The 24,380-nt window shown below is 40.7% G+C and overlaps 1 protein-coding gene across 6 annotated transcripts in view; it reads right to left on the bottom strand.

Moving 5' to 3' along the window:
- Window positions 1-4,755: 4,755 nt before the first annotated feature.
- The window catches only part of lnpk (lunapark, ER junction formation factor), a 26,219-nt gene continuing 6,594 nt past the window's right edge, over window positions 4,756-24,380 (bottom strand). For 2 of the 6 annotated variants that reach the window (XM_035754894.2, XM_035754893.2), the window contains exons 3-14: window positions 24,029-24,070; window positions 23,433-23,620; window positions 22,617-22,675; window positions 22,291-22,331; window positions 19,144-19,227; window positions 18,999-19,053; window positions 17,605-17,799; window positions 11,099-11,204; window positions 10,773-10,843; window positions 8,953-9,120; window positions 6,222-6,341; window positions 4,756-5,489 (exon numbers count right to left, since the gene is read on the bottom strand). In XM_035754894.2, coding sequence (XP_035610787.1) covers window positions 5,308-5,489; window positions 6,222-6,341; window positions 8,953-9,120; window positions 10,773-10,843; window positions 11,099-11,204; window positions 17,605-17,799; window positions 18,999-19,053; window positions 19,144-19,227; window positions 22,291-22,331; window positions 22,617-22,675; window positions 23,433-23,620; window positions 24,029-24,070 — 1,311 coding nt within the window. In that variant the 3' untranslated portion in view covers window positions 4,756-5,307. Of the gene's footprint in view, window positions 5,490-6,221; window positions 6,342-8,952; window positions 9,121-10,772; window positions 10,844-11,098; window positions 11,205-17,604; window positions 17,800-18,998; window positions 19,054-19,143; window positions 19,228-22,290; window positions 22,332-22,616; window positions 22,676-23,432; window positions 23,621-24,028; window positions 24,071-24,380 lie in introns of those variants that run through there. The other 4 variants (XM_052498965.1, XM_035754895.2, XM_035754896.2 and 1 more) reach the window with 4 other exon arrangements.

Here is a 24,380-nt window from a genome sequence, read left to right as displayed (position 1 = left end):
CGCACCCCTCCTAGGGACGGCATGAAAGAGCACCAGTAAACCAGTGACTCAGCCCCTGTAATAGAGTTAGAGGCAGAGAATCCCAGTGGAACGAGGGGAACCGGCCAGGCAGAGACAGCAAGGGTGGTTCGTTGCTCCAGAGCCTTTCCGTTCACCTTCACACTCCTGGGCCAGACTACACTCAATCATTTGACCCACTGAAGAGATGAGTCTTCAGTTAAGACTTAAAGGTTGAGACCGAGTTTACGTCTCTCACATGGGTAGGCAGACCATTCCATAAAAATGGAGCTCTATAGGAGAAAGCCCTGCTTCCAGCTGTTTGCTTAGAAATTCTAGGGATAACTAGGAGGCCTGCGTCTTGTGACCGTAGCGTACGTGAAGGTATGTACGGCAGGACCAAATCAGAGAGATAGTAGGAGCAAGCCCAAGTAACGCTTTGTAGGTTAGCAGTAAAACCTTCAAATCAACCCTTGACAGGAAGCCAGTGTAGGGAGGCTAGCAAGTTTATTTGAAGTTTATTTTGTGCTTTATCCGGGTAACCGGAAAGTAGAGCATTGCAGTAGTCTAACCAAGAAGTAACAAAAGCATGGATTCATTTTTCTGCATCATTTTTGGACAGAAAGTTTCTGATTTTTGCAATGTTACGTAGATGGAAAAGAGCTGTCCTTGAAACAGTCTTGATATGTTCGTCAAAAGAGATCACGGTTCAGAGTAATGCCAAGGTCCTTCACAGTTTTATTTGAGACGACAGTACAACCATCAGATTCAACAGAAGATCTCTTTGTTTCTTGGGACCTAGAACAAGCATCTCTGTTTTGTCCGAGTTTAAAAGTAGAAAGTTTGCAGCCATCCACTTCCTTATGTCTGAAACACAGGCTTCTAGCGGGGGCAATTTTTGGGCTTCACCATGTTTCATTGAAATGTACATCTGTGTGTCATCCGCATAGCAGTGAAGGTTAACATTATGTTTTCGAATGACATCCCCAAGAGGTAAAATATAGAGTGAAAACAATAGTTGTCCTAAAATGGAACCTTGAGGAACACCGAAATTTACAGTTGATTTGTCAGAGGACAAACCATTCACAGAGACAAACTGATATCTTTCCGACAGATAAGATCTAAACCAGGCCAGAACTTGTCCGTGTAGACCAATATGGGTTTCCAATCTCTCCAAAAGAATGTGGTGATCGATGGTATCAGAAGCAGCACTAAGGTGTAGGAGCACGAGGACAGATGCAGAGCCTCGGTCTGACGCCATTAAAAGGTAATGTACCACCTTTACAAGTGCAGTCTCAGTGCTATGATGGGGTCTAAAACCAGATTGAAGCATTCCGTATACATTGTTTGTCTTCAGGAAGACAGTGAGTTGCTGCGCAACAGCCTCTTCTAACATTTTTGAGACGAATGGATGATTCGATATAGGCCGATAGTTTTTTATATTTTCTGGGTCAAGGTTTGGCTTTGTCAAGAGAGGCTTTATTACTGCCACTTTTAGTGAGTCTGGTACACATCCGGTGGATAGAGAGCCATTTATTATGTTCAACATAGGAGGGCCAAGCACAGAAAGCAGCTCTTTCAGGCATTTAGTTGGAATAGGGTCAAGTATGCAGCTTGAAGGTTTAGAGGCCATGATTATTTGTGTCAAGAGATATAGTACTAAAACACTTGAGTGTCTCTCTTGATCCTAGGTCCTGGCAAAGTTGTGGAGACTCAAGACAACTGAGCTTCGAAGGAATACGCAGATTTAACGAGTCCATAATTTGCTTTCTAATAATCATGATCTTTTCCTCAAAGAAGTTCATGAATTTGTTGCCGCTGAAGTGAAGTGAAAGACATCCTCTCTTGGGGAATGCTGCTTTTTAGTTAGCTTTGCGACAGTATCAAAAATACATTTTGGGTTGTTCTTATTTTCCTCAATTTAAGTTGGAAAAATAGGATGATCGAGCAGCAGTAAGTGTTACGATTTCTATGAATGGTGAGTGGAGGAGTCAAGCGCAGAGAGCAGGTAATTCCGTTCATGGATATTTTATTCCAAAGACAGTGGAGACACGGACATGCGAAACACAAGGGTGCATGAAACAACCCGTCCAAAAATACAAAGGACTAAAACTGTCCGGAAACATATAGATCACACTAATACACCAAATAACAGAGAACAAGCCCGCACAAATACCCAGCGGGCCTAGTGCCCTTAACTAGCCTATAAACAAACACTAACTCAAAACAGGTGTACCCAATAAACAGAAAAAAACGGAAAGGGAATCGATGGCAGCTAATAGGCCGGCTACGACGACCGCCGAGCGCCGCCCGAACAGGAAGAAGCACCAACTCCGGCGAGATTCGTGACAGTAAGGGCTCTTCGATACTGCACGGTACTGTCTTTCCAAGCTAGTCAGAAGACTTCCAGTTTGGTGTGGCGCCATTTCCGTTCCAATTTTCTGGAAGCTTGCTTCAGAGCTCGGGTATTTTCTGTATACCGGGGAGCTAGTTTCTTATTAGAAATGTTTTTAGGGGTGAAACTGCATCTAGGGTATTGTGCAAGGTTAAATTGAGTTCCTCAGTTAGGTGGTTAACTGATTTTTTCCTCTGACGTCCTTGGTTAGACAGAGGGAGTCTGGAAGGACATCAAGGAATCTTTATGTTGTCTGTGAATTTATAGCATGACTTGTGATGTTCCTTGGTTGGGGTCTGAGCCGATAGTGGTCCGATAGTCCAGGATTATGAGGAAAAACATTAAGATCCACAACATTTATTCCATGGGACAAAACTAGGTCCAGAATATGACTGTGACAGTGAGTAGGTCCAGAGACATGTTGGACAAAACCCACTGAGTCGATGATGGCTCCGAAAGCCTTTTGGAGTGGGTCTGTGGACTTTTCCATGTGAATATTAAAGTCACCAAAAATGTGAATATTATCTGCTATGACTACAAGGTCCGATAGGAATTCAGGGAACTCAATGAGGAACGCTGTATATGGCCCAGGAGGCCTGTAAACAGTAGCTATAAAAAGTGATTGAGTAGGCTGCATAGATTTCATGACGAGAAGCTCAAAATTTAAATTTGCTATCGTAAATGTTAGCAACACCTCCGCCTTTGCGGGATGCATGGGGGATATGGTCACTAGTGTAGCCAGTAGGTGAGGCCTCATTTAACACAGTAAATTCATCAGGCTTTAGCCAAGTTTCAGTCAGGCCAATCACATCAAGATTATGATCAGTTCATTGACTATAATTGCCTTTGAAGTAAGAGATAATATCTAACATTAAGTAGCCCTATTTTGAGATGTGTGGTACCCTAGTCAGTTTCTGTTGGAAAGCAGACTGAACCAGGTTTTCCTCTAGGATTTTGCCTGTGCTTTGCTCTATTCCATTTCTTTTTATCCTAAAAAAAACTCCCTAGTCCTTGCAGATGACAAGTATGCCCATAACATGATTCAGCCACCACCATGATAGAAAATATGAAGTGGTACTCAGTGATGCGTTGGATTTGCCCAAACATAATGCTTTGTATTCAGGGCATAAAGTAAATTTATTTGCCACATTTCTGTCAGTTTTACTTTAGTGCCTTTTTGCAAACAGGATGCATGTTTTGGAATATTTTATTCTGTACAGCCTTCCTTCTTTTCAATCCGTCAGGTTCGTGTTTTGAGGTAGCTGCAATGTTGTTGATCTATCCTCACTTTTCTCCTAACACAGCCATTAAACTCTAAATGTTTTAAAGTCACCCTTCGCCTCTCCAGCAACTGAGTTAGGATGGACGCCTGTATTCTTTAGTGACTGGGTGTATTTACACACCATCTAAAGTGTAATTAATAGCTTCACCATGCTCACAGGGATATTCAAAGTCAGCTTTTGAATTTTTACCCATCTACCGATGGGTGCCTTTCTTTGCGAGGAATTGTAAAACCTTCCTTGTCTTTGTGGTTGAAATTCACTGCTCGACTGTGGGACCGTGCAATTAAATTGTATGTGTGGTATACAGAGTTGAGATAGTCATTCAAAAATCATGTTTATGAGAGCAAAATTACAAGATTGTTATGCTGTTATTGCATCAAATGGTTGTTTTATGCAATAGAATAGGGGGTTCTTAGAATTATATTGTCTGTGTGAACTTAGATTGGGCCTCTGGAGGCTTAATGCTGACAGAAGATTTACGATTCCTTCGGTGATAAACCTAACAAGACTGCATTCCATAGCATGAGTTGGTGTTTGTGTGCTGGGAGGTACCAGGATGGAGATGGCTCCGGTATGGATAATGATGAGAGGAACTTTGTTTTGGGGGCCAGACCCTGGTTTCTACACAATGAGAACAGTCTTTACAGCAGATAGTCTATTGCAGAGTCCATGCAACTTATGACTTAAGCACAATTTTACTCATCTTTGTAGTGTCTTAAGGCCTGGGTAAGGCCTAAATGTCACAAATTCCCCAACTTAATAGTTCTCAATAAACATTTTGCATAAGTCAAAGGTATGCCAAGCATCCTTCCCACGAATTTCATGTCAGTAAGAACCAAAACATAATAAATATATTTGGGCCAATTTTGTATGGAATTGCCCACTATGACACTGCCTGCAAAGCACTGCAGTCTAACCTAGAGTATTATGAAATAGAAGCACCCTTTGTCTTGTTACAATAGTCTACCACGTCTTTTATTTTATTAAAAAAAAACATTATTTGGCGTGCCATCTACATACTAATAAAAACAGGCATTTGCAAAGATTTGGTGTGCCGAAAACCTGACATACAAATTAAGCTCCAACACAAAATATATATTATTTTATTTACTTCATGGCTGAACATAACACAGGCTTGAAAGAAGATATGTGGAACTGCTTCTTGGCCAGAATAAATAATATCTCAATTCATTCTACTTTCACTCTGTAAACAAAAGTTTTGCCCAACTAGGCTTACGATTTAACAAGTTAAAATATTTCCAGAACTACTGTAAATAAATGTAAAACATGTCTTAACTATTTATTGTGAACCTAATGAATAACACAATCAGAGCAAATCATGAAAGACAGACCGGACCAGTGCATTTGGCAAATGTATCTTTTCAAAAGAAAAAGTGGATTTGGCAAGTATGTAATCAAAGCCAATGTAAGAAATGCTCTTTCACATCTGCCAAGTTATGGTTTAAGTGAGAAAAAAAGTGGTAAATTCTAGATTATTACTTCACTTCCAAAGAATATTGTGCATTACAAGCATCTTATGTAAATCCAGGAGCTGGGTACCACATGATTTTTAAACAAACACTGCACCATGTCAGCTGATATACAGAGGGGAGGGTAGGAATTCAATGTTTTCTACTCTGTTTCCAATTGGGGGACTTCTTGCTTTTCTCCTGGTCTCTCAGGCTCCTCTTCTGTGTGTACCGTCTCTGCGGACTCTGGGTTCTCTACGTTGGCGTCTGGGGTCTCCTCTGTAGACTGGGCCTTTTCAACTTCAGGTTCCACTTCATCAGAAGGGACCTCCAGCTCCTTCTCATCTACAACCAAAAGACAGACATTTATAAAGCTTACATTAACCATACAGATCTACCACTTGCTTGTTTCTGATAAGAGGACTCGCTCGCTCTGCCTCTGAGCCACTTTGTACAAATCACACATTCATAAGCCACTATAATATATTTACTGTAAAGTATTACTGTCAAACTGTCAGAGCAGCCTATTATCAAACATTCACAAAAATATCAGAGAAGGGGGGTGAGTGAGTGGGTTAAATCATTTTAACAGTCAAACCATTAAATCACTAACTTTGTGTAATTACACTACAATGATAATTTGCAGCATGCCCAGCCTGCTAATATTATATACAATGACTTGATCTGTGAACACTGAAGCTTTACATTACTCCAGAATTAAGTTAATTATCAACAACTTTCTGGGTCAAAAGAGTGGGATCAGTACAATGGACATTTGATGGTCCAACGTGAAATAATGCATCAACATCATTGTGTAATGCCATGCAATAGCTTGTGTAGCTGTGATATCAGACAGATGGGTAAAACGGAAATTTCAGTTCAATTCCTGCATTAAAAATAAATTGACCCCAAATCTGATTGTTAGTTGCTTGATCATATTAAGATTGTGATATGATTATGGGGCCAGATGCCACAGGAAGTCAATTTAAATAGCCTTTAATCAGGGTACGTGATTGGTGGGACTAAGATCATTATTTGTAAGGGGCTGCAAAGCACCAGGCTGTGGTAAGATGGGACCTTTGTGGTGATGGTGGACAATGGCGAAACTGTGCACTGAACTCCATGAAGCAGTTGCTAAAGATACAGTGGGCGCCCTGGTAGCCACATGACTGGGACCACTGTCTTCACTTTGATCAGCTATTCAAAGACAAAGTATAAAGCAATGGTAAATATTAGGATAAAACAAACATGCACAAAACGACGACAATGCTAAATTGATCATTGAGTTTGTTATAGCAGCAAACACTATGCTACATTTACCATGTGGTTTTAATGACCTGAAGATGTATGAATTCATGACTAACCAAGTTGGTCACTGTCATTTAGGTTAGTATTGTGGAGTAACTAGAATGTTGTTGACCCATCCTCAGGAGTTCTCCCATCACAACCATTCAAGTCCGTAACCATTTTAAAATCACCACTGGACTCCCTGAGCAGTTTCCTTCCTCCCTGGCAAATGAGTTTAGGAAGGATGCCTATATCTTTGTAGTAACTGGGTGTATTGATAAAGCATCCAAAATGCAATTAACAACTTCACCATGCTCAAAGGGATATTCAATGTTTGCTTTTTTTTTAACCAATAGGTGCCCTTCTTTGCGAGACATGGTCTTCGCTCCCTGGTCTTTGTGGTTTAATCTGTGTTTGAAATTCCCTGCTTGACAGAGGAACCTTATATAATTGTATGTGTGGGGTACAGAGATGAGGTAGTCATTCAAAAATCATGTTAAACACTATTATTGCACACAGAGTGAGTCCATGCAATGTATTATGTCTATTAAGGACATTTTACTCCTGAAAAAATGTAGGCTCTGGATGAGCATCTGATAAATGACAAAATGTTTTACAGAGAAGTAAAAATAGCAAAATAGTGCTATTACATAATGTCAAAACCTAATATTACACAAATGACTAATTACAATGACAGGAACAGTGGGGCAAAAAAGTATTTAGTCAGCCACCAATTGTGCAAATTCTCCCACTTAAAAAGATGAGAGAGGCCTGTAATTTTCATCATAGGTACACTTCAACTATGACAGACAAAATGAGGGGGGAAAAAAATCCATAAAATCACATTGTAGGATTTCTTATGAATTTATTTGCAAATTATGGTGGAAAATAAGTATTTGGTCAATAACAAACAAGCAAGATTTCTGGCTCACAGACTTATAACTTCTTCTTTAAGAGGCTCCTCTGTCCTCCACTTGTTACCTGTATTAATGGCACCTATTTGAGCTTGTTATCAGTATAAAAGACACCTGTCCATAACCTCAAACACTCACACTCCAAACTCCACTATGGCCAAGACCAAAGAGCTGTCAAAGGACACCAGAAACAAAATTGTAGACCTGCACCAGGCTGGGAAGACTGAATCTGCAACAGGTAAGCAGCTTGGTTTGAGGAAATCAACTGTGAAGACATACAAGACCACTGATAATCTCCCTCGATTTGGGGCTCCACGCAAGACTTCACCCCGTGGGGTCAAAATGATCACATGAACTGTGAGCAAAAATCCCAGAACCACACGGGGGGACCTAGTGAATGACCTGCAGAGAGCTGGGACCAAAGTAACAAAGCCTACTATCAGTAACATACTACGCCGCCAGGGACTCAAATCCTGCAGTGCCAGACGTGTGAAGATTGGGAGAATGTCATATGGTCAGATCAAACCAAAATATAACTTTTTGGTAAAAACTCAACTCGTCGTGTTTGGAGGACAAAGAATGCCATACCTACTGTGACGCATGGGGGTGGAAACATCATGTTTGGGGTTGTTTTTCTGCAAAGGGACCAGGACGACTGATCCATGTAAAGGAAAAAATGAATGGGGCCATGTATTGTGAGATTTTGAGTGAAAACCTCCTTCCATCAGCAAGAGCACTGAAGATGAAACGTAGCTGGGTCTTTCAGCATGACAATGATCCCAAACACACTGCCCAGGCAACGAAGGAGTGGCTTCGTAAGAAGCATTTCGAGGTCCTGGAGTGGCCTAGCCAGTCTCCAGATCTCAACCCCATAGAAAATCTTTGGAGGGAGTTGAAAGTCCGTGTTGCCCAGCAACAGCCTCAAAACATCACTGCTCTAGAGGAGATCTGCATGGAGGAATGGGCCAAAATACCAGCAACAGTGTGAAAACCTTGTGAAGACATTTGACCTCTGTTATATACCCTTTGTTGGCAATGACAAAGTATTGAGATAAACTTTTGTTATTGACCAAATACTTATTTTCCACCATAATTTGCAAATAAATTCATTAATAATCCTACAATGTGATTTTCTGGATTTTTTTTCACATTTTGTCTGTCATAGTTGAAGTGTACCTATGATGAAAATTACAGGCCTCATCTTTTTAAGTGGGAGAATTTGCACAATTGGTGGCTGACTAAATACTTTTTTGCCCCACTGTATTTATATCAACAGGGTTACATGAGTTTCTGGGGCACAACATGTGCTTCAGAAGTTGCTAGAATTCATGTAGGATATATCTCAATCGACAATTTTTTAAATTTTTTAATTCTGGTTCCTCTTAAATTTAAACAACATTTTTAAAGTTGGGGGCACCAATGCTGTTAATTTACAACCTGTTCATTTAGAGCCCTGAATAAAATAAACAACTTAAGAAAAAAAAAAACCTTAATGTCAACACTGATACATTTGGATACACTTCTCCTCTGATCATTTGACCCTTGGATTTGGCCAAGTGCTACATATATGCTTAGTTCATTTTCAAAGGTAACTCTAGTTACTATACCTCCAGAGGGGGGTGCACTCTCATCAGTGGCCTCTGATGCTGCAGATTTTTCTGGGGTGGGTGATTCCGAGCGCATTCTCCGCTCAAAGCTAAATTCTGGGAGTCTTGGAGCTTGAGGTCGGGTCTTCCTTGCATTGTTCAGGACGTAACAGTAAGCACACCTGAAAGCTAAACGGTCATAATGTAAGTAACATTATTTCAAAGGCAAGGTGCCATGTGCTTCAACAATTGCCTCACAACTTTTTTTTAAGACATGTTGAAGATGCATAACTGCATCTGCTCAATGGATTAACCTTATTTCGATGTCATAGCTTGAGCTACTTTGGTTACAAAAAGTTGGTTGCACCAGCATATTAGAAAAAAACGTAACACAAGGACATTCAACAAGCACAGCACTTTCACAAATTACTGATGACTGGCTGAGAAAAATTATGAAAAGTTTGTGGGGGCTATTTTATTAGACTTCAGTGCAACCTTTGACATTATTGATCATAGTCTACTGCTGGAAAAACCCATGTGTTATGGCTTTACATCCCTGCTATATTGTGGATAAAGAGTTACCTGTCTAACAGAACACAGGGGGTGTTCTTTAATGGATGCCTCTCCAACATAATCCAGGTAGAATCAGGAATTCCACAAGGCAGCTGTCTAGACCCCTTTATTCAATCTTTACTAACGACATGCCACTGGTTTTGAGTAAAGCCATTGTCATGCGGATGACTCAACACTATACATGTCAGCTACTACAGCGACTGAAATGGCTGCAATACTTAACATGGGTGGCAAGGAATAAGTTAATCCTAAATATTTAAAAAATTAAAAGCATTACATTTGGGACAAATCATTCACTAAACCCCAACTAAATTTAGTAATAAGTCATGTGGAAATTGAGCAAGTTGAGATGACGAAGCTGCAATCCAGTAGCTGTGGATAGTAAACTGCCATGGTCAAAACATATTGATACAACAGTAGCTAGGATGGGAAGAAGTCTGTCCATAAAAAAGCACTAGCCTTGTTAACAGCACTAACAACAAGGAAGGTCCTACAGGCTCTCGTTAAACACACCTTGACTACTGTTCACTCGTGTGGTCAGGTGCCATGAAGAGGGACTTTGCAATTGGCTCAGAACAGGGCAGTGCGGATGTACAGAGAGCTAAAATTAATCATATGCATTTCAAACTCTCCTGGCTTAAAATGGAGGAGATATGGACTTGTTTTTGTGAGAGGTATTGATATGTTGAAAGCACTGAGCTGTCTGTTTAAACTCGCAAACAACTCAGACACCCATGCATACCCCACAAGACATGCCACCAGAGGTCTCTTCACAGTCCAAGTCCAGAACAGACTATGGGAGGCGCGCAGTACTACATTGAGCCATGACTTCATGGAACTGTATTCCACATCAGGTAACTGATGCAAGCAGTAGAATCAAGATTTTTTTAAATGATAAAGCTACACATTATGGAACAGCAGGGACTGTGAAGCAACACAAAGACAGGCATACACACACATGATAACATACGCACTATACACACACGTACACATGGATTTTGTGTTGTAGATATGTGGTAGTGGAGTAGGGGCCTGAGGGCACAAAGTGTGTTGTGAAATATGTTATGAATGTATTGTAATGTTTTTTTTTAATTGTATAACTGCCTCAATTTTGCCGGACCCCAGGAAGAGTACCTGCTGCCTTGTCTGCAGCTAATGGAGATCCATAATAAATACTAAATACAAAGCTGGCAGCCAAGTACCGAAGGGCAAAGTTAATGCATTGTTTGAAGGGTAGTGACAGGAAGCAGTATTTCTCAAAATCTTACCAATATATTCAAATTCCTCTTTTAATGCCATACCATTATGGGAGAAGCACTGCTGGCATATAAGGGCATATCTGGGGATAAAAGAGCATACATAACAGTGAGAAGAGATCAACCTTGAAGTTGCCTAGATGCAAAACTGTTAAAAGAAGAACTCCAGTAAAGGTCTACCATTTAAAGCTGTATGTTACAGTGACTGTCACAACTGATGAGCACAAAATAGTGATGCCAAACAGAGAATACGATCCTCTGCTCACTGTAGGCATAGTACTCTACGAAGCACATCAGTAATGGAGGTCATTGGAAATGCTTTGGACGGAAGTACAGACCTGTTCTGAGGGCCATCTCCCACAAGGTATTCGATGACTCTGTCCACAGCACCTCGGTCTCGAGGTAAGACGGGTCTAGCCAGGGGTGGGCCTGGGGGGTGCATACCTAACATTATAGCACATCATAGGAACACAGTGACAATTAGTGCTCAGTTTAGTTTCTACACATTTTAATACTACAGCCTTAAAAAAAACTACACAGGCTAGTTTTTAACAGGTTTCTCTTGAAAGGTAAGAATATAAATCACCCTTGTTTAGTGCATAATATGGCATTTAGATTTGGGATACATAAAAGTGTAGGCCATAGAAAATAAGGTCAAGTATTTTAATAATCTACACTGGAATCCATTAACAACCCATAAGCAACTTAGAGGGCTACATACAGTGCTAAGTGAAAGTCTACATATCTCTTGCAGTTTTCACATTTAGCTGTCTTCAAATAAAAACATTTGAAAAAGGATTACATTTGTCAGCTGTAAATCATTTTGAATAAGATTCTACCAAGTTTGTACAACTCTTAGGGTAACCATTGATGTACAGCGATATTCAAACCTTGTCTCTGATTATCAAGCAGATTTAAGACAAGACTGAGACTGGACCACTCATGAACCCTCAACACCTCTTGGAAAGCCATTCTGGTGTGTCTGTGGCATTACAATTTTTGCAATTGTTCCACTGAAAGATAAAACTCTATCCCAGGGTAAAGTATTCAGAGGACTGAGGCATGTTTTCCTCCAACTTTTTACCCGGGCTTTGCTATTTTAATATTTCATTTGATCCTGACAAACCAAGTCCCTGCCAGTGACAAGCATACCCATAACATCCAGGCTGTATCACAACCGGTCGTGATTGGGAGTCCCATAGGGCGGCGCACAATTGGCCCAGCATCGTCCTGGTTTGGCCGGTGTAGGCCTTCATTGCAAATAAAAATAGTTTATAACCGACTCCCCTAGTTAAAGGTTAAATGTAAAAAAAATACAAATAATTTTAAACATGATTCTGCCACCACAATACAGGAAAATACAAAGGGTTTCACTCAGTGATGTGTTGTACTGGATTTGACCCAAACCTGAAGATGTTAATATAGGCCAAAAAGTTAATTTGTGTAATTCTGCAAGACAACATGGCAAACAGTCTTGCAGTAACAGCGTTGTTGCAATTATTATTTTAACCTCCCCTGATCTATGCCGGTCTGAAAATGTATCCCAGACATGCTTTAAAAGCAGCTCTGAGGTTGAATAATTATTTGACACTCTCTATCAAATTGGAGTGAACTTGCAGAGACAGGAGATTTTTTAAATATATTCTTTTAAATGTAATTTAGCAGACGCTCTTATTCAGAGCGACTTACAGGACCAATTAGGGTTAAGTACCTTGCTCAATCGGCCCGGGATTCAAACCACCAACCTTTTCAGTTAGTGGCCCAACGCTCTTAACCGTTAAGCTACATAGTGGTTAAGTTGTTCTTAAATCATGAGAACCACTACTTTTGCAAACAAATGGACCTCATCCCCCAACATTTTTGATTTTGTATGAACATATTACATTCTGAACATATTTAGATGTGCCACAGCAAGGGGTTTAAAGACCTTCACAATCAAGACTTCTTTATGATATATCTAGCACGTGCTCCAACAGATATATCTCACTGGTCACCCCCAAAGCCAATTCCTCCTTTGGTCGTCTTTCCTTGCAGTTCTCTGCTGCCCATGACTGGAACGAATTGCAAAGATCTCTGAAGCTTGAGACTCATATCTCCCCCACTAGCTTTAAGCACCAGCTGTCAGTGCAGCTTACAGATCACTGCACCTGTACATAGCCCATCTGTAAACAGGCCATCTACCTACCGCATCGCCATACTGGTATTTATTTATTTAGCTCCTTTGCACCCCAGTATCTCTACCTGCACATTCATCTTCTGCCAATCTACCATTCCAGTGTTTATTTGCTATATTGTAATTACTTCGCCACCATGGCCTATTTATTTCCTTAACTTACCTCATTTGCACTCACTGTATATAGACTTTTTGTTTTCTTTTGTTCTACTGTATGTTTTGTTTATTCCATGTGTAACTCTGTGTTGTTGTATGTGTCGAATTGCTACGCTTGATCTTGGCCCGGTCGCAGTTGCAAATGAGAACTTGTTCTCAACTAGCCTACCTGGTTAAATAAAGGTGAAATTATGGTTTCATTTAAATTAATCTCCTAAATTTGCAGTCATTTAGCCGACGCTCTTATCCAGAGCGACTTACAGTTAGTGCATTCATCTTAAGATAGCTAAGTGGGACTAGGGCTATTATGGTGACCGTATTACCGCCACCCTGGCGGTCAGGAGTCATGACGGCAGTCAAATTCCATGTGACTGTTTAGCCACGGTAATTAGGCTTATTTCAGCTCTGATGCGGCTGATAATCATTAGTAGCCTACCAAACTTGCTAACTGCCTGGTACTCAGCACTCTATTGTCCCTCTAAATCACTCTGACATCAATGCAAATGTAGAACCTATGAGCTCATGTTGCAAAACATTTCTATAGGCTATGCAATTGCTTGAGAAAACAGAGTGATGGCCTCTATTAAAAAGAGGTTCCCATCAGCTTCCTATAGGCTAGGCCTACTATATTTATTCCTCAACTTTCCACATATTAAGCACATTGCTTCTCTTTACAACAGCAGTATTGCCTACCGCGTTGGAATTGGATAAGGACATGCACAGTTGCGTCCCCTGTGTATCTACCTTCACATGTAGCCTGTGAGAAAGCTTTCAGCCACGTGATTGGGTCTATGTGAGAGGTGCTTCAGAGCACGCAGCCGGGGGAAGGGAATTATAACTAGTATATTCAGCCAAGGGGCATAACGGCCATTATCAAGTGGTTAAGAGTGATGAAGTGTTTGCAGCCTGAGTAAAAAACAAAGCAGAGCTCATGCCTTCCATGCAATTTTTTTCAAATCATCAGTAGTCACATCATGCAACCGTAGTATGTATTAAAATAAAAAAATATGTTTGTATCACAACTAAAGTTACATAAATAATTATAAATTAAGCATATAGGAGTACCTGTTTCTATAGCCGCATGTGCACACTCCCTCAAATCGCTTGGAGAAAATATACTTTAAATTTTATTCAGCTACAGTGCATTCGGAAAGTATTCAGACCCCTTGACTTTTTCCAAATCCCCGACCAAGGCCCTTTGCCCCAAATTGCTTGGTTTGGCCAGGCAGCCAGCGCTAGGAAGATTATTGGTGGTTCCAAACTTCTTCCATTTAAGAATGATGGAATGCTTTGTGTTCTTGGGGAGCTTCAATGCAGCTGAAATGTTTTGGTACCCTTCCCCAAATCTGTGCCTCGACACAATCCTGTCTCGGAGCTCTACGGACAATACCTTCGACCCCATGGCTTGGTTTTTGCTCTGACATCCGTGGGACCTTATATAGACAGGTGTGTGCCTTGTCTAATCAATTATATTTACTACAGGTGGACTCCAAGTTGAAGAAACATCTCAAGGATGGTCAATGGAAACAGGATGCACATGAGCTCAATTTCAAGTCTCATAGCAAAGGGTCTGAATTCTTATGTAAATAAGCCTGAGCCCGGACTTGAAACCGACCGAAAATCTCTGGAGAGGATAGCTGCGCAGAGACGCTCCACATCCAACCTGACAGAGCTTGAGTGGATCTGCAGAGAAGAATGAGAGAAACTCCCCAAATACAGGTGTTCCAAGCTTATAGCGTCATACACAAGAAGACTCGAGGCTGGAATCGTTGCCAAAGGTGCTTCAACAAGGTACTGAGTAAAAGGTCTGAATACTTACGTAAATGCGATTAGTTTATTTGTAATAAATTTGCTAAAATGTCTAATATCCTGTTTTTTCTTTGTCATTATATGGTATTGTGTGTAGATTGATGATTTCGTTTTTAATTTTTTTATCCATGTTAGAATAAGGCTGTAACGTAACAAAATGTGGACAAAGTGAAGCGGTTGTATGTTCAATTGTCTTCTTCACACTATAAAATAATGCCACAGAATTCTAAGCAAATCTTGTCTGCTAAATTAACTACTGTAGCCCACAGCCAGATCAGGGCCTAACAGAAGAACAGTTGTCCTTATGAAATAGATTACTTTTTTTTTTTTAGACCTGTCTAAAATAAATAATGGATTTGTGATGGTATATTACACTTCTTAAAATGTAGATGTTCCAAAAGGTCTGCATCAGATGCTTGTAGGCTATGCGTTGAAGCCAGAAGATGCTAAATGTGTTTGTTAATTAACAGTCAATTATCGTGAGACTGGCAGATATTTGCTAGACAATCACTGGCTGACAAAATATAATGACCGCCATAGCCCTGGTTGGGATGACCATATACCACATATCAAGTACATTTTCCTCATCAGCAAAGTCAGACTTAGTAAGGGATGAAAAAAGGCAAGTGCGAGTGTTTGTTCACGAAAGGCCTTTTTTGGGGGGGCCGCTGTGGGATTATTTAAGATACTCTTCAAAGACATAGCCATCCTGTTGTGTTCGGAAGATGGGCAGGGTCTCTGGTGCCCTAGTTTCAAGGGGAAGCTGGTTCCACCATTGGGGTACCAGGACAGAGAAGAGTGGACTTGGCTGAGGGATAGGAGGACCAAGAGACCAGAGGCAGCAGGACGGACTATCCGGATTGGGGTGTAAGATTTAAGAATAGCCCCCTCTTGCTGCTCCGTAGGCAAGTACCATGGTTTTGTGGTGGATGCGTGCTTCGATTGGAAGCCAGTGGAGTATGGGGAGGAGTGGGGTGACATGGAAGATCGGTTGAACACCAGGAGGGCTGCAGTGTTCTGGATAAGTTGCAGGGGTTTGATGGCGCAAGCGGGGAGCTCGGCCAACAGCGAGTTGCAGTCGTTCAGACGAGAGATAACAAGCGCCTGGATTAGGACCTGCTGTGCTTCCTGTGTGAGGTAGGGTCATACTCTACAGATGTTGTAGAGCATAAACCTGCTGGAGCGAGTCACTGATTTGAACGACAGGTGTTGTCCAGGGTCACGTCAAGATTCTTTACACTCTGGGAGGGGGACACAGTGGAGTTGTCAACCATGATGGAGAGGTCTTGGAGCGGACAGGCCTTCCCCAGGAGAAAGAGCAGCTTTGTCTTATTGAGGTTGAGCTTGAGGTGGTGGGCCAGCATTAAAGCTGAGAAATCTGCCAGACACGCAGAGATGGGTGTCACCACCTTGGTGTCAGAAGGGGGGGGGGGTAGTTTAGTGTCACCCGCATAGCAATAACAGGAGATTCCATGGGAGGATATGACAGAGTGACTTAATGTACAGAGAGAAGAGGAGAGGGCCTAGAACTGAGATAAGATAGAATAGGAGAATAGGAGAGAGTAGTGAAGACTGCAACGGCACATAACCATCTGGGAGGGGCTGAGTGGATAGGGTTGGAGGAGAGACAAGACAGTAAAGGAAACAAACAGCCTCTAGTAAAGATGTGGTCAAGCGTATTGCCTGCCTTGTGAGTGGGAGGGGACTGAGAAAGGGTGAGGTTAAAAGATGGAAAGAGGGGAAAGAAACAGTTGGAAAGAAACAAATTCAGACATCGGGAGGTTGAAGTCACCGAGTACAAGGAGTGGTGAGCCATCGTCAGGAAATGAGCTCATCAAGGTGTCAAGCTCATTGAGGAAGTTTCATTTGGAAAATGTTGAGTAGGTTGTGTAGATCAGTTGAATCCCCTTTTAGATGGAAAGTAGTGTGGAAGGGCCACCAGAGGGCAGGCTGGGCTCACAGATAGTAGCCCAACAAGTCATGTGACACAAGGTAACCAAAGGCAATTAAGCACAGCTGACGGTACTAATGACATTCTCTTTCCCCTATAAGAGAGAGGATGGAACCAGCAGACAGAGGGAAGATACATTCTCTCTGTAGAACGACTACCAAGAGAGGGGAGCTATCCAAGAAGATCAATTAAGACGGTGACAAATCTGTGATTGTTGTTATAGTTTAATTAAAGATAGTCGTCTTGTGTTCCTGTGTGATCTAAAGAAGATGTAAGTTGTTCCTTGGGAGATTCTCATTGATTGCGTTTGTATTGTCAGAAATCTCTCAATAGAGAACTGTGTTCAATCAAGAAAACCTACTCCTGACTCGTTTATTCCACTTTTCCGCTTTAGTGACACCAAATTACTTGGTCCACTCTCATTAGACAATAGACAAATATTTTCTAGCAATGATTGTTATTTTCTACACATAGGATCATACACAATTATTGCCTGATGATCTTCCCTGATGATTCCATCAGATTGAAATACTGTCAGACTGAACTTGCTTTGATTACATTGCCTTTTTCACATGGTGTGGTCACCTAGAAGTTGCTGATATCAAAATAGGGTCGTGGGCCACAAGAGTTTGGTAAACCCAGATATAGGGGGACCAGAAAGCGCTAAAGAACTTTTGTACAATTCTGTTAACTGTGAAATAATTATTTCTCATTCAAAACAGGCCAAATAACTATCCTATTAGATCTTTACTCACCCATGCCTGGGATAGGGGTGCAGGGTGTCATAGGGGGTCTCCTCATCATGGTTTGCTGGGCGACTGCGGCAGACAGGCCTCTATCCGGGGGTCCTCCTGGGGGCCCACCTGGGGCTGAGCGAGGAAGGGGACCCGTAGGGGTGGTTCCAGCACCCATGACAGGGGGCCTCAAGGCTATGTTGCGTTGACGGAGTTCTGAAGAAGAGGGATATGTAGAAAAGGTATTCTTTCTCAAAATGAGGACACTACACAAATGGTTCTGAGTTAAGGCATTCTGTTTAATTTGCATATCTACGGTAATGTGGGTTGAAGTACAGGGACATTTTATTGCCATGCTCAAGGGCCCAACGGCAGGAGATGGCATCTAGGATTTGACACCAGCAACCCTTGGTTGCCGACTCACATCATGCCAGATTTTTGCTGTCTGATTAGGGGTTCAAAACGCCAACATTCCGATTGCTGGCCCACATCTGTAATAGCACATTTACATGCTAAATTTACCGCAGTGTTTTACCCAGAAAGTTCATGCTCTTCTGTTTCCATCTACGAAGGCCGGCACCCTTGTCTCACTGGGCTATTGGCTCCTTCGGACCTGCTCTCACTTGGGGCCAAAGTGGGGCTACTGGTACTTTTCAGCCAGCATTTGCATATCAATGTCTAACTAAACGTCTCCACCTTCTCACAAAGATTTTTATTATGCAAAGGTGGTTGATTCTCACTGTCAGCTCTAGCTATGGAAATGCAATTTCCCAGTATAACATAAGGGTTTATACACTAGTGCAGGGGTGGGCAGACTTTTTGGCTCAAGGGCCAAATCGGGATTTTGAAATTCAGAGACGAAAATGTTTTTGTTGTTGATCTGATTTGTTTGTCAAAATCTATTTCTGTGCCAGAAAAAGTGCAGTTATTTAACGTCGGCCCATTATCATTTCTACATACTTTCTATTAAGTTTTAGACATTCAAGAGAGGCCTGGACATATTTTTAACCCTTAATAAAGCCCCCCACCCTGAAAAAACAGGGTTGGGCTCGTAGTTTGCCCAACCTTGCAGCATAAAAGACTACCTGCCGCCCCCATTCATTGAACGAAAGTCCTCAAGGGGCATTGAATAAACAATTCCCACAAGCGCTCACTCAATTATGGTCAACCTATTTGTTCATTGACTAAACGTAGAGAAAGAAGTGTGTGACTGCTCTCCTGAATGTAATCAATTATACAGGACTGACAGCTCAGGCTCACACCGTGAGCACATGAACAGATCAATTCTATGTAACCTAGTCAACCACAGAAATGATGTGGTAGCAATCAAAAGGTAAGTAAGGCATTTATAGTTTTACTATCTTTGGCTTTATGCTTGAATACAAAAACAACTAATGTAGAAAGGATGCCTTCACCTTGGCCCGGTCCAGGAGTCATCTGACCTGGCCTGATTGGCGTGAATTCCATTTCCTTTCAAAATAAAATAAGAATCTCAGAACAATTCATAATTGAAATAAATATCAGATTAAGTCATTCGTTCAAAAAACATACTGTACTTACCACTTTCTTATTTGCTTCAGGATCAAATCTCTCAAGAATTAACTTGGCATTTTTGTATGTTTCAGTCTCCATCACCTCTTCCAACTGAAAAATAAAATCAGTTAAGGAACTGTCTGCACAACATAAGAATACAAAGGGAGGGTATATTACCAGTAAACAACAAACATTTTGGTAGCTTTCAAGTTAAAATACATATATACTGGAAAAATATATACATGCAACATGTAAAGTGTTGGTCCCATGTTTCATGAGCTGAAATAGAAGAAGATCCCAGAAATGTTCCATACACAAAAAAAAGCTTTTCTCTCCAATGTGCACAAATTAGTTTACATCCCTATTGGGGAGCATTCCTACTTTGCCAAGATAATCCATCCACTTGACAGGTGTGGCATATCAAAAAGCTGATTAAACAGCATGATCAGTGCACCTTGTGCTGGGGACAATAAAAGGCTACTCTAAAATGTGCAGTTTGAGGGAGCGTGTGATTCGCTTGCTGAATGCAGAAATTTCCACCACAGCTGTTGCCAGAGAATTGAATGTTCATTTCTCTACCATAAGCCACCTCCAACGTCATTTTAGAGAATTTAGTAGTACATCCAACCGGCCTCACAACCACAGACCACATGTAACCACGCCAGCCAGGACATCATCTGGCTTCTTCACCTGCGGGATTGTCTGAGACCAGCCACCTGGACAGTTGATGAAACTGTGGTTTTGCAAAACCGAAGAATTTCCGCAACAATTGTCAGAAACCTTCTAAGGGAAGCTCATCTACGTGCTCATCGTCCTCACTAAGTAGGAGTGGCAAACCTCAACTATATCTTGTAATAAATAATGTGGAAATTGAGCAAGTTGAGTTGGCAACTTTTGACATTATTGATCCGAGTCTACTGCTGGAAAAAGATGTGTTATGACTACATCCCTGCTATATTGTGGATAAAGAGTTACCTGTCTAACAGAACACAGGGGGTGTTCTTTAATGGATGCCTCTCCAACATAATCCAGGTAGAATCAGGAATTCCACAGGGCAGCTGTCTAGACCCCTTTTTTCAATCTTTACTAACGACATGCCACTGGTTTTGAGTAAAGCCATTGTGTCTATGTATGCGGATGACTCAACACTATACATGTCAGCTACTACAGCGACTGAAATGGCTGCAATACTTAACATGGGTGGCAAGGAATAAGTTTATCCTAAATATTTAAAAAACTAAAAGCATTACATTTGGGACAAATCATTCACTAAACCCCAACTAAATATTGTAATAAGTAATGTGGAAATTGAGCAAGTTGAGATGACGAAGCTGCAATCCAGTAGCTGTGGATTGTAAAACAGTCATGGTCAAAACATATTGATACAACAGTAGCTAGGATGGGAAGAAGTCTGTCCATAAAAAAAAGCACTAGCCTTGTTAACAGCACTAACAACAAGGCAAGTCCTACAGGCTCTATCTAGTTAATCGCATCTGGACTACTGTTCACTCGTGTGGTCAGGTGCCACAAAGAGAGACATTGCAATTGGCTCAGAACAGGGCAGCACGGCTGGTCCTTGGAGGTACACAGAGAGCTAATATTAATAATATGTATGTCAATCTCTCCTGGCTGAAAGTGGAAGAGAGATTGACTTCATCACTACTTTTATTTATGAGAGGTATTGACATATTTAATGCACCGAGCTGTCTAAACTACTGGCAGACAGCTCAGACACCCACGCATACCCCAAAAGACATGCCACAAGAGGTCTCTTCACAGTCCCAAGTCCAGAACAGACTATGGGAGGCACACAGTACTACTTAGAGCCATGACGACATGGAACTCTATTCCACATCAAGTAACTGACGCAAGCAGTGAAATTAGATTTAAAAAACAGATTAAAAAACACCTTATGGAACAGCGGGGACTGTGAAGCAACACAAACATTGGCATAGACACATGTGCGCGTACACACACACAATAACATACGCGCTATACATACACATGGATTTAGTACTGTAGATATGTGGTAGTGGTGGAGTAGGGACCTGAGGGCACAAAGTGTGTTGTGAAATCTGTGAATGTATTGTAAATGTTGTAAATGTTTAAAACTGTATAAACTGCCTTAATTTTGCTGGACCCAAGGAAGAGTAGCTACTGCTTTGGCAGCAGCTAATGGGGTTCCATAATAAATACAAATACAATAACATGATAAACACTAATAGTAAATCATAGTGTCTATGTATACCTTACAACAGGATTTTAAAATAATTTTACGTTTATAACATTATCCTAGTGGTTTAATTTGTTGTAAGTGAAAATGTGTACTCAGTGGCAGAAAAAACTGGGGCTGAGTGAGGAAGGGGACCCGTCGGTGTGAACACCAAAACTGCTATGTAAGGAAATTCTGATTTTGCAAGCCAGCAATATGGTTTGTAATTCAACACCAAACATTGTTAATTGTTAGCTAGTAGAAGATATATAATAACATGCACCAAAATCAGTAATGGGGTGTGAAAATCCATCAGCCACAATTATTAGAAGTTATTAGACATGACAGAAAATGACATCCTCTCCATGCTTACTGCTATACATTTACAGAGAATCGTTAAGGGAGCGCTTTATGGAACACAGTCTCTTTGCCAATTCGCCTGCATTGATTTTAGATTATTTCTTAGCACTGGCAATTAGCTCACTGCAAAGTGCTCTAAGAGCACAAAAAAGGCTTCCTAAGAAGGCAGGAGACTTCCATTGTAAGCTTGAGGCACCTGTACTCAATGCCTGCCTGCTGTAGCAAAGAGCCTCCCTCTACTAAGGGAAAGGGGTAGGAGATGGGGGGGCGCAAAATTCTAAAAAGGGGTGTAATATGCATAGATCAGCACAAATTACATCAATGTGATTCAAAGGTTAGAGCGCATGCGAGTTGTGCAAGGAGCTCCTGACACAATTAAACATTTAGGGTATTAAAAGGGCAATCAGGGAAAGAGGCATTGTGTCATTAAGATATCAGCTCTGGATCAATAACACGCTTACTTCAAAACACTAAAGGGCTGGTTTCTCCATTGAGCGTGTTTTTTAGGCCAGGACTAGGATTAATTTGTGTCCACGAAACCAGCTCTGCCCTGAATTATATAAAATTATTGGAAGAAATAAAATATAAAAATCTACACTTACAATTTTTCTTTTTTCAACTTTTAAATCTTCTAGTTTGTCATCTGAAACAAAAGTGACGAGGAATGCGTTGAGTATTTGTCATGAAACACATGCATTTTCAAACATTTGCATTTTAAGAGACATTTATATTGATAAATATTTTTAGTATTATCATTCTTTTTTAACAATTGGACATTTACAATTGGACAGACTTGCAATTCAAAACAAGATAAGATAAACTTAATGTAAAGAAGAGAATCCTACATGTGTAAAAACAAAAATGTCCTCCAAAGAAGGGGGTGGTTGATGGGCCAACAAAAATGGAATAAAAATAAGAGAAGCCTTACTGTTTCTTTCCGTTCGCTTTGAGAAAAGGAATAACAGCAGCTTCCTCATAAACCACACTCTGAAAAACAATCAGGAATATTAGAATGCAGCATAAACAGTCTTCCATTGTTGAATAGTTACTCAGAAAAGCAGATCAGAGAGAGCATCACTTTCTGTGGTAAAGCATTTTGTGATCAATGGAACAAAACAGAAGATTCTTCACTTTGAAGATTATGTGGTGGAAATTTTACATGGCAGGACATGACCTGAAAGAGTAGTATAGGCCTACATATTGAAAAGTAACTTTGGCATTAGATGCACAAAACCAGTACAGTTGTGGAATAAGAAAAACTATTGATTTAAACAAATATAAAAATCTATGTCTGTGCGTGGAAGATTTCATGTGAATGAAAATATGTAGATGCTCGGCATCTTCTCTGACTTATGTGCCAGGGGTACTTTTGAACTGCCAACAAACATCTTTACAAAGGAGGCTGCAGGCACATAATAGTATACATACTTAAAGGGGTAATCAGGGATTGGTGCATACATTGTTTTAATTTTAAATAAAGGATATATAGCCATTGATTCTTGAAGAATACAACTTTCTTAACAGAAACCAAAATATAAGCTTGTTATACACAGATGTTTGTAAATAATGTAATTTCAAACAAACACAGAATAGCTATAAAACATGAATCTGAGAGTGAGTACATTCCTCCAGTCCCATGTTTACCAACAACAACAACAAAAAGAGCACCACTTCATTGTTGTTTGAATCCCAGATTGCCCCTTTAAGGTTATGTGTGGCAGTGGACAGAGTAGGCTATACTTACAATATAGGAAATAGAAATAAGGGCAAAGTCATCACGATGCGTCCTGTCCATTGTTCGGGGAGATAGCAGAAGTAAACACTTATGCAAGTAATAAGATAAAGCACAGATGAATACAGAAGCAGTCTTCCCACCCACAACTTCTCCAATCTCTGATTCTTCGCTCTAAATTCCTCAAGGTCCTTAATATCCTGAAAAGACAACAAAATGCCATGACAAGTATTTTATAACAGATAACAGGTAATACTTGGATTATAAGAATTATGGAATGCTTGGGTAATGCCAGACTATTTCCTAGCCTTATGCTACAATTAAAAAGGGTTTAATGTAGCGTTCTAATTCTTCTCTAAAAAGTATAACCTAGTATCTAGTATCTGACAGCCAATGTGCTGGCCAAAGTCAGAGTTGTGGACATCTGTACCTGTCACTAAAAGATCAAAACAGATCACTGCCTGACTGATAATTACAGACAGATACAAGATGAAGCTCATGGACAGGACTGTGGGAGAAGCTTGGTGCTGCAAACAATTTTTTGAATACTAGTAGCCTATATAATGTTGAAAAGCAGGGCTTATAGCAACATTTAACCTAATACTTACCTTGTCAATGCCTTCTAGAAGTTCCACCGTCGTTGGTTTAGCCTGTTTGAAGATTAGATACAATTTACTTCTGAATCACTCAAAACAAATGGCTACGACCAGATGTGTGTGCTGGATGCAACGCTTTTTCTCTCCGAATGATAAAAAAGGTAATTAATAGATATTATGAACATTAACTTCAACACATCATGCATGCCCTCAAACGCCAAAAACATTGCCTCAATTCCATTCTGACACTAGCCAGACAGTACAGTTGACTAGTCAGTGATGTAGGCTACTTGATTACGTTAATTTAAACTGAAACCTTGAAATGCTAAGGGAGCATTGGGTTGGTAGCTAGCTAGTTAGACTG

This window comes from Oncorhynchus keta, chromosome 37 (assembly GCF_023373465.1).
Source record: "Oncorhynchus keta strain PuntledgeMale-10-30-2019 chromosome 37, Oket_V2, whole genome shotgun sequence".
In the NCBI taxonomy this organism is placed as follows: domain Eukaryota; kingdom Metazoa; phylum Chordata; class Actinopteri; order Salmoniformes; family Salmonidae; genus Oncorhynchus; species Oncorhynchus keta.
Note: the sequence above shows the minus strand (reverse complement) of the source record. Positions and strands in the feature narration are given on the sequence as shown.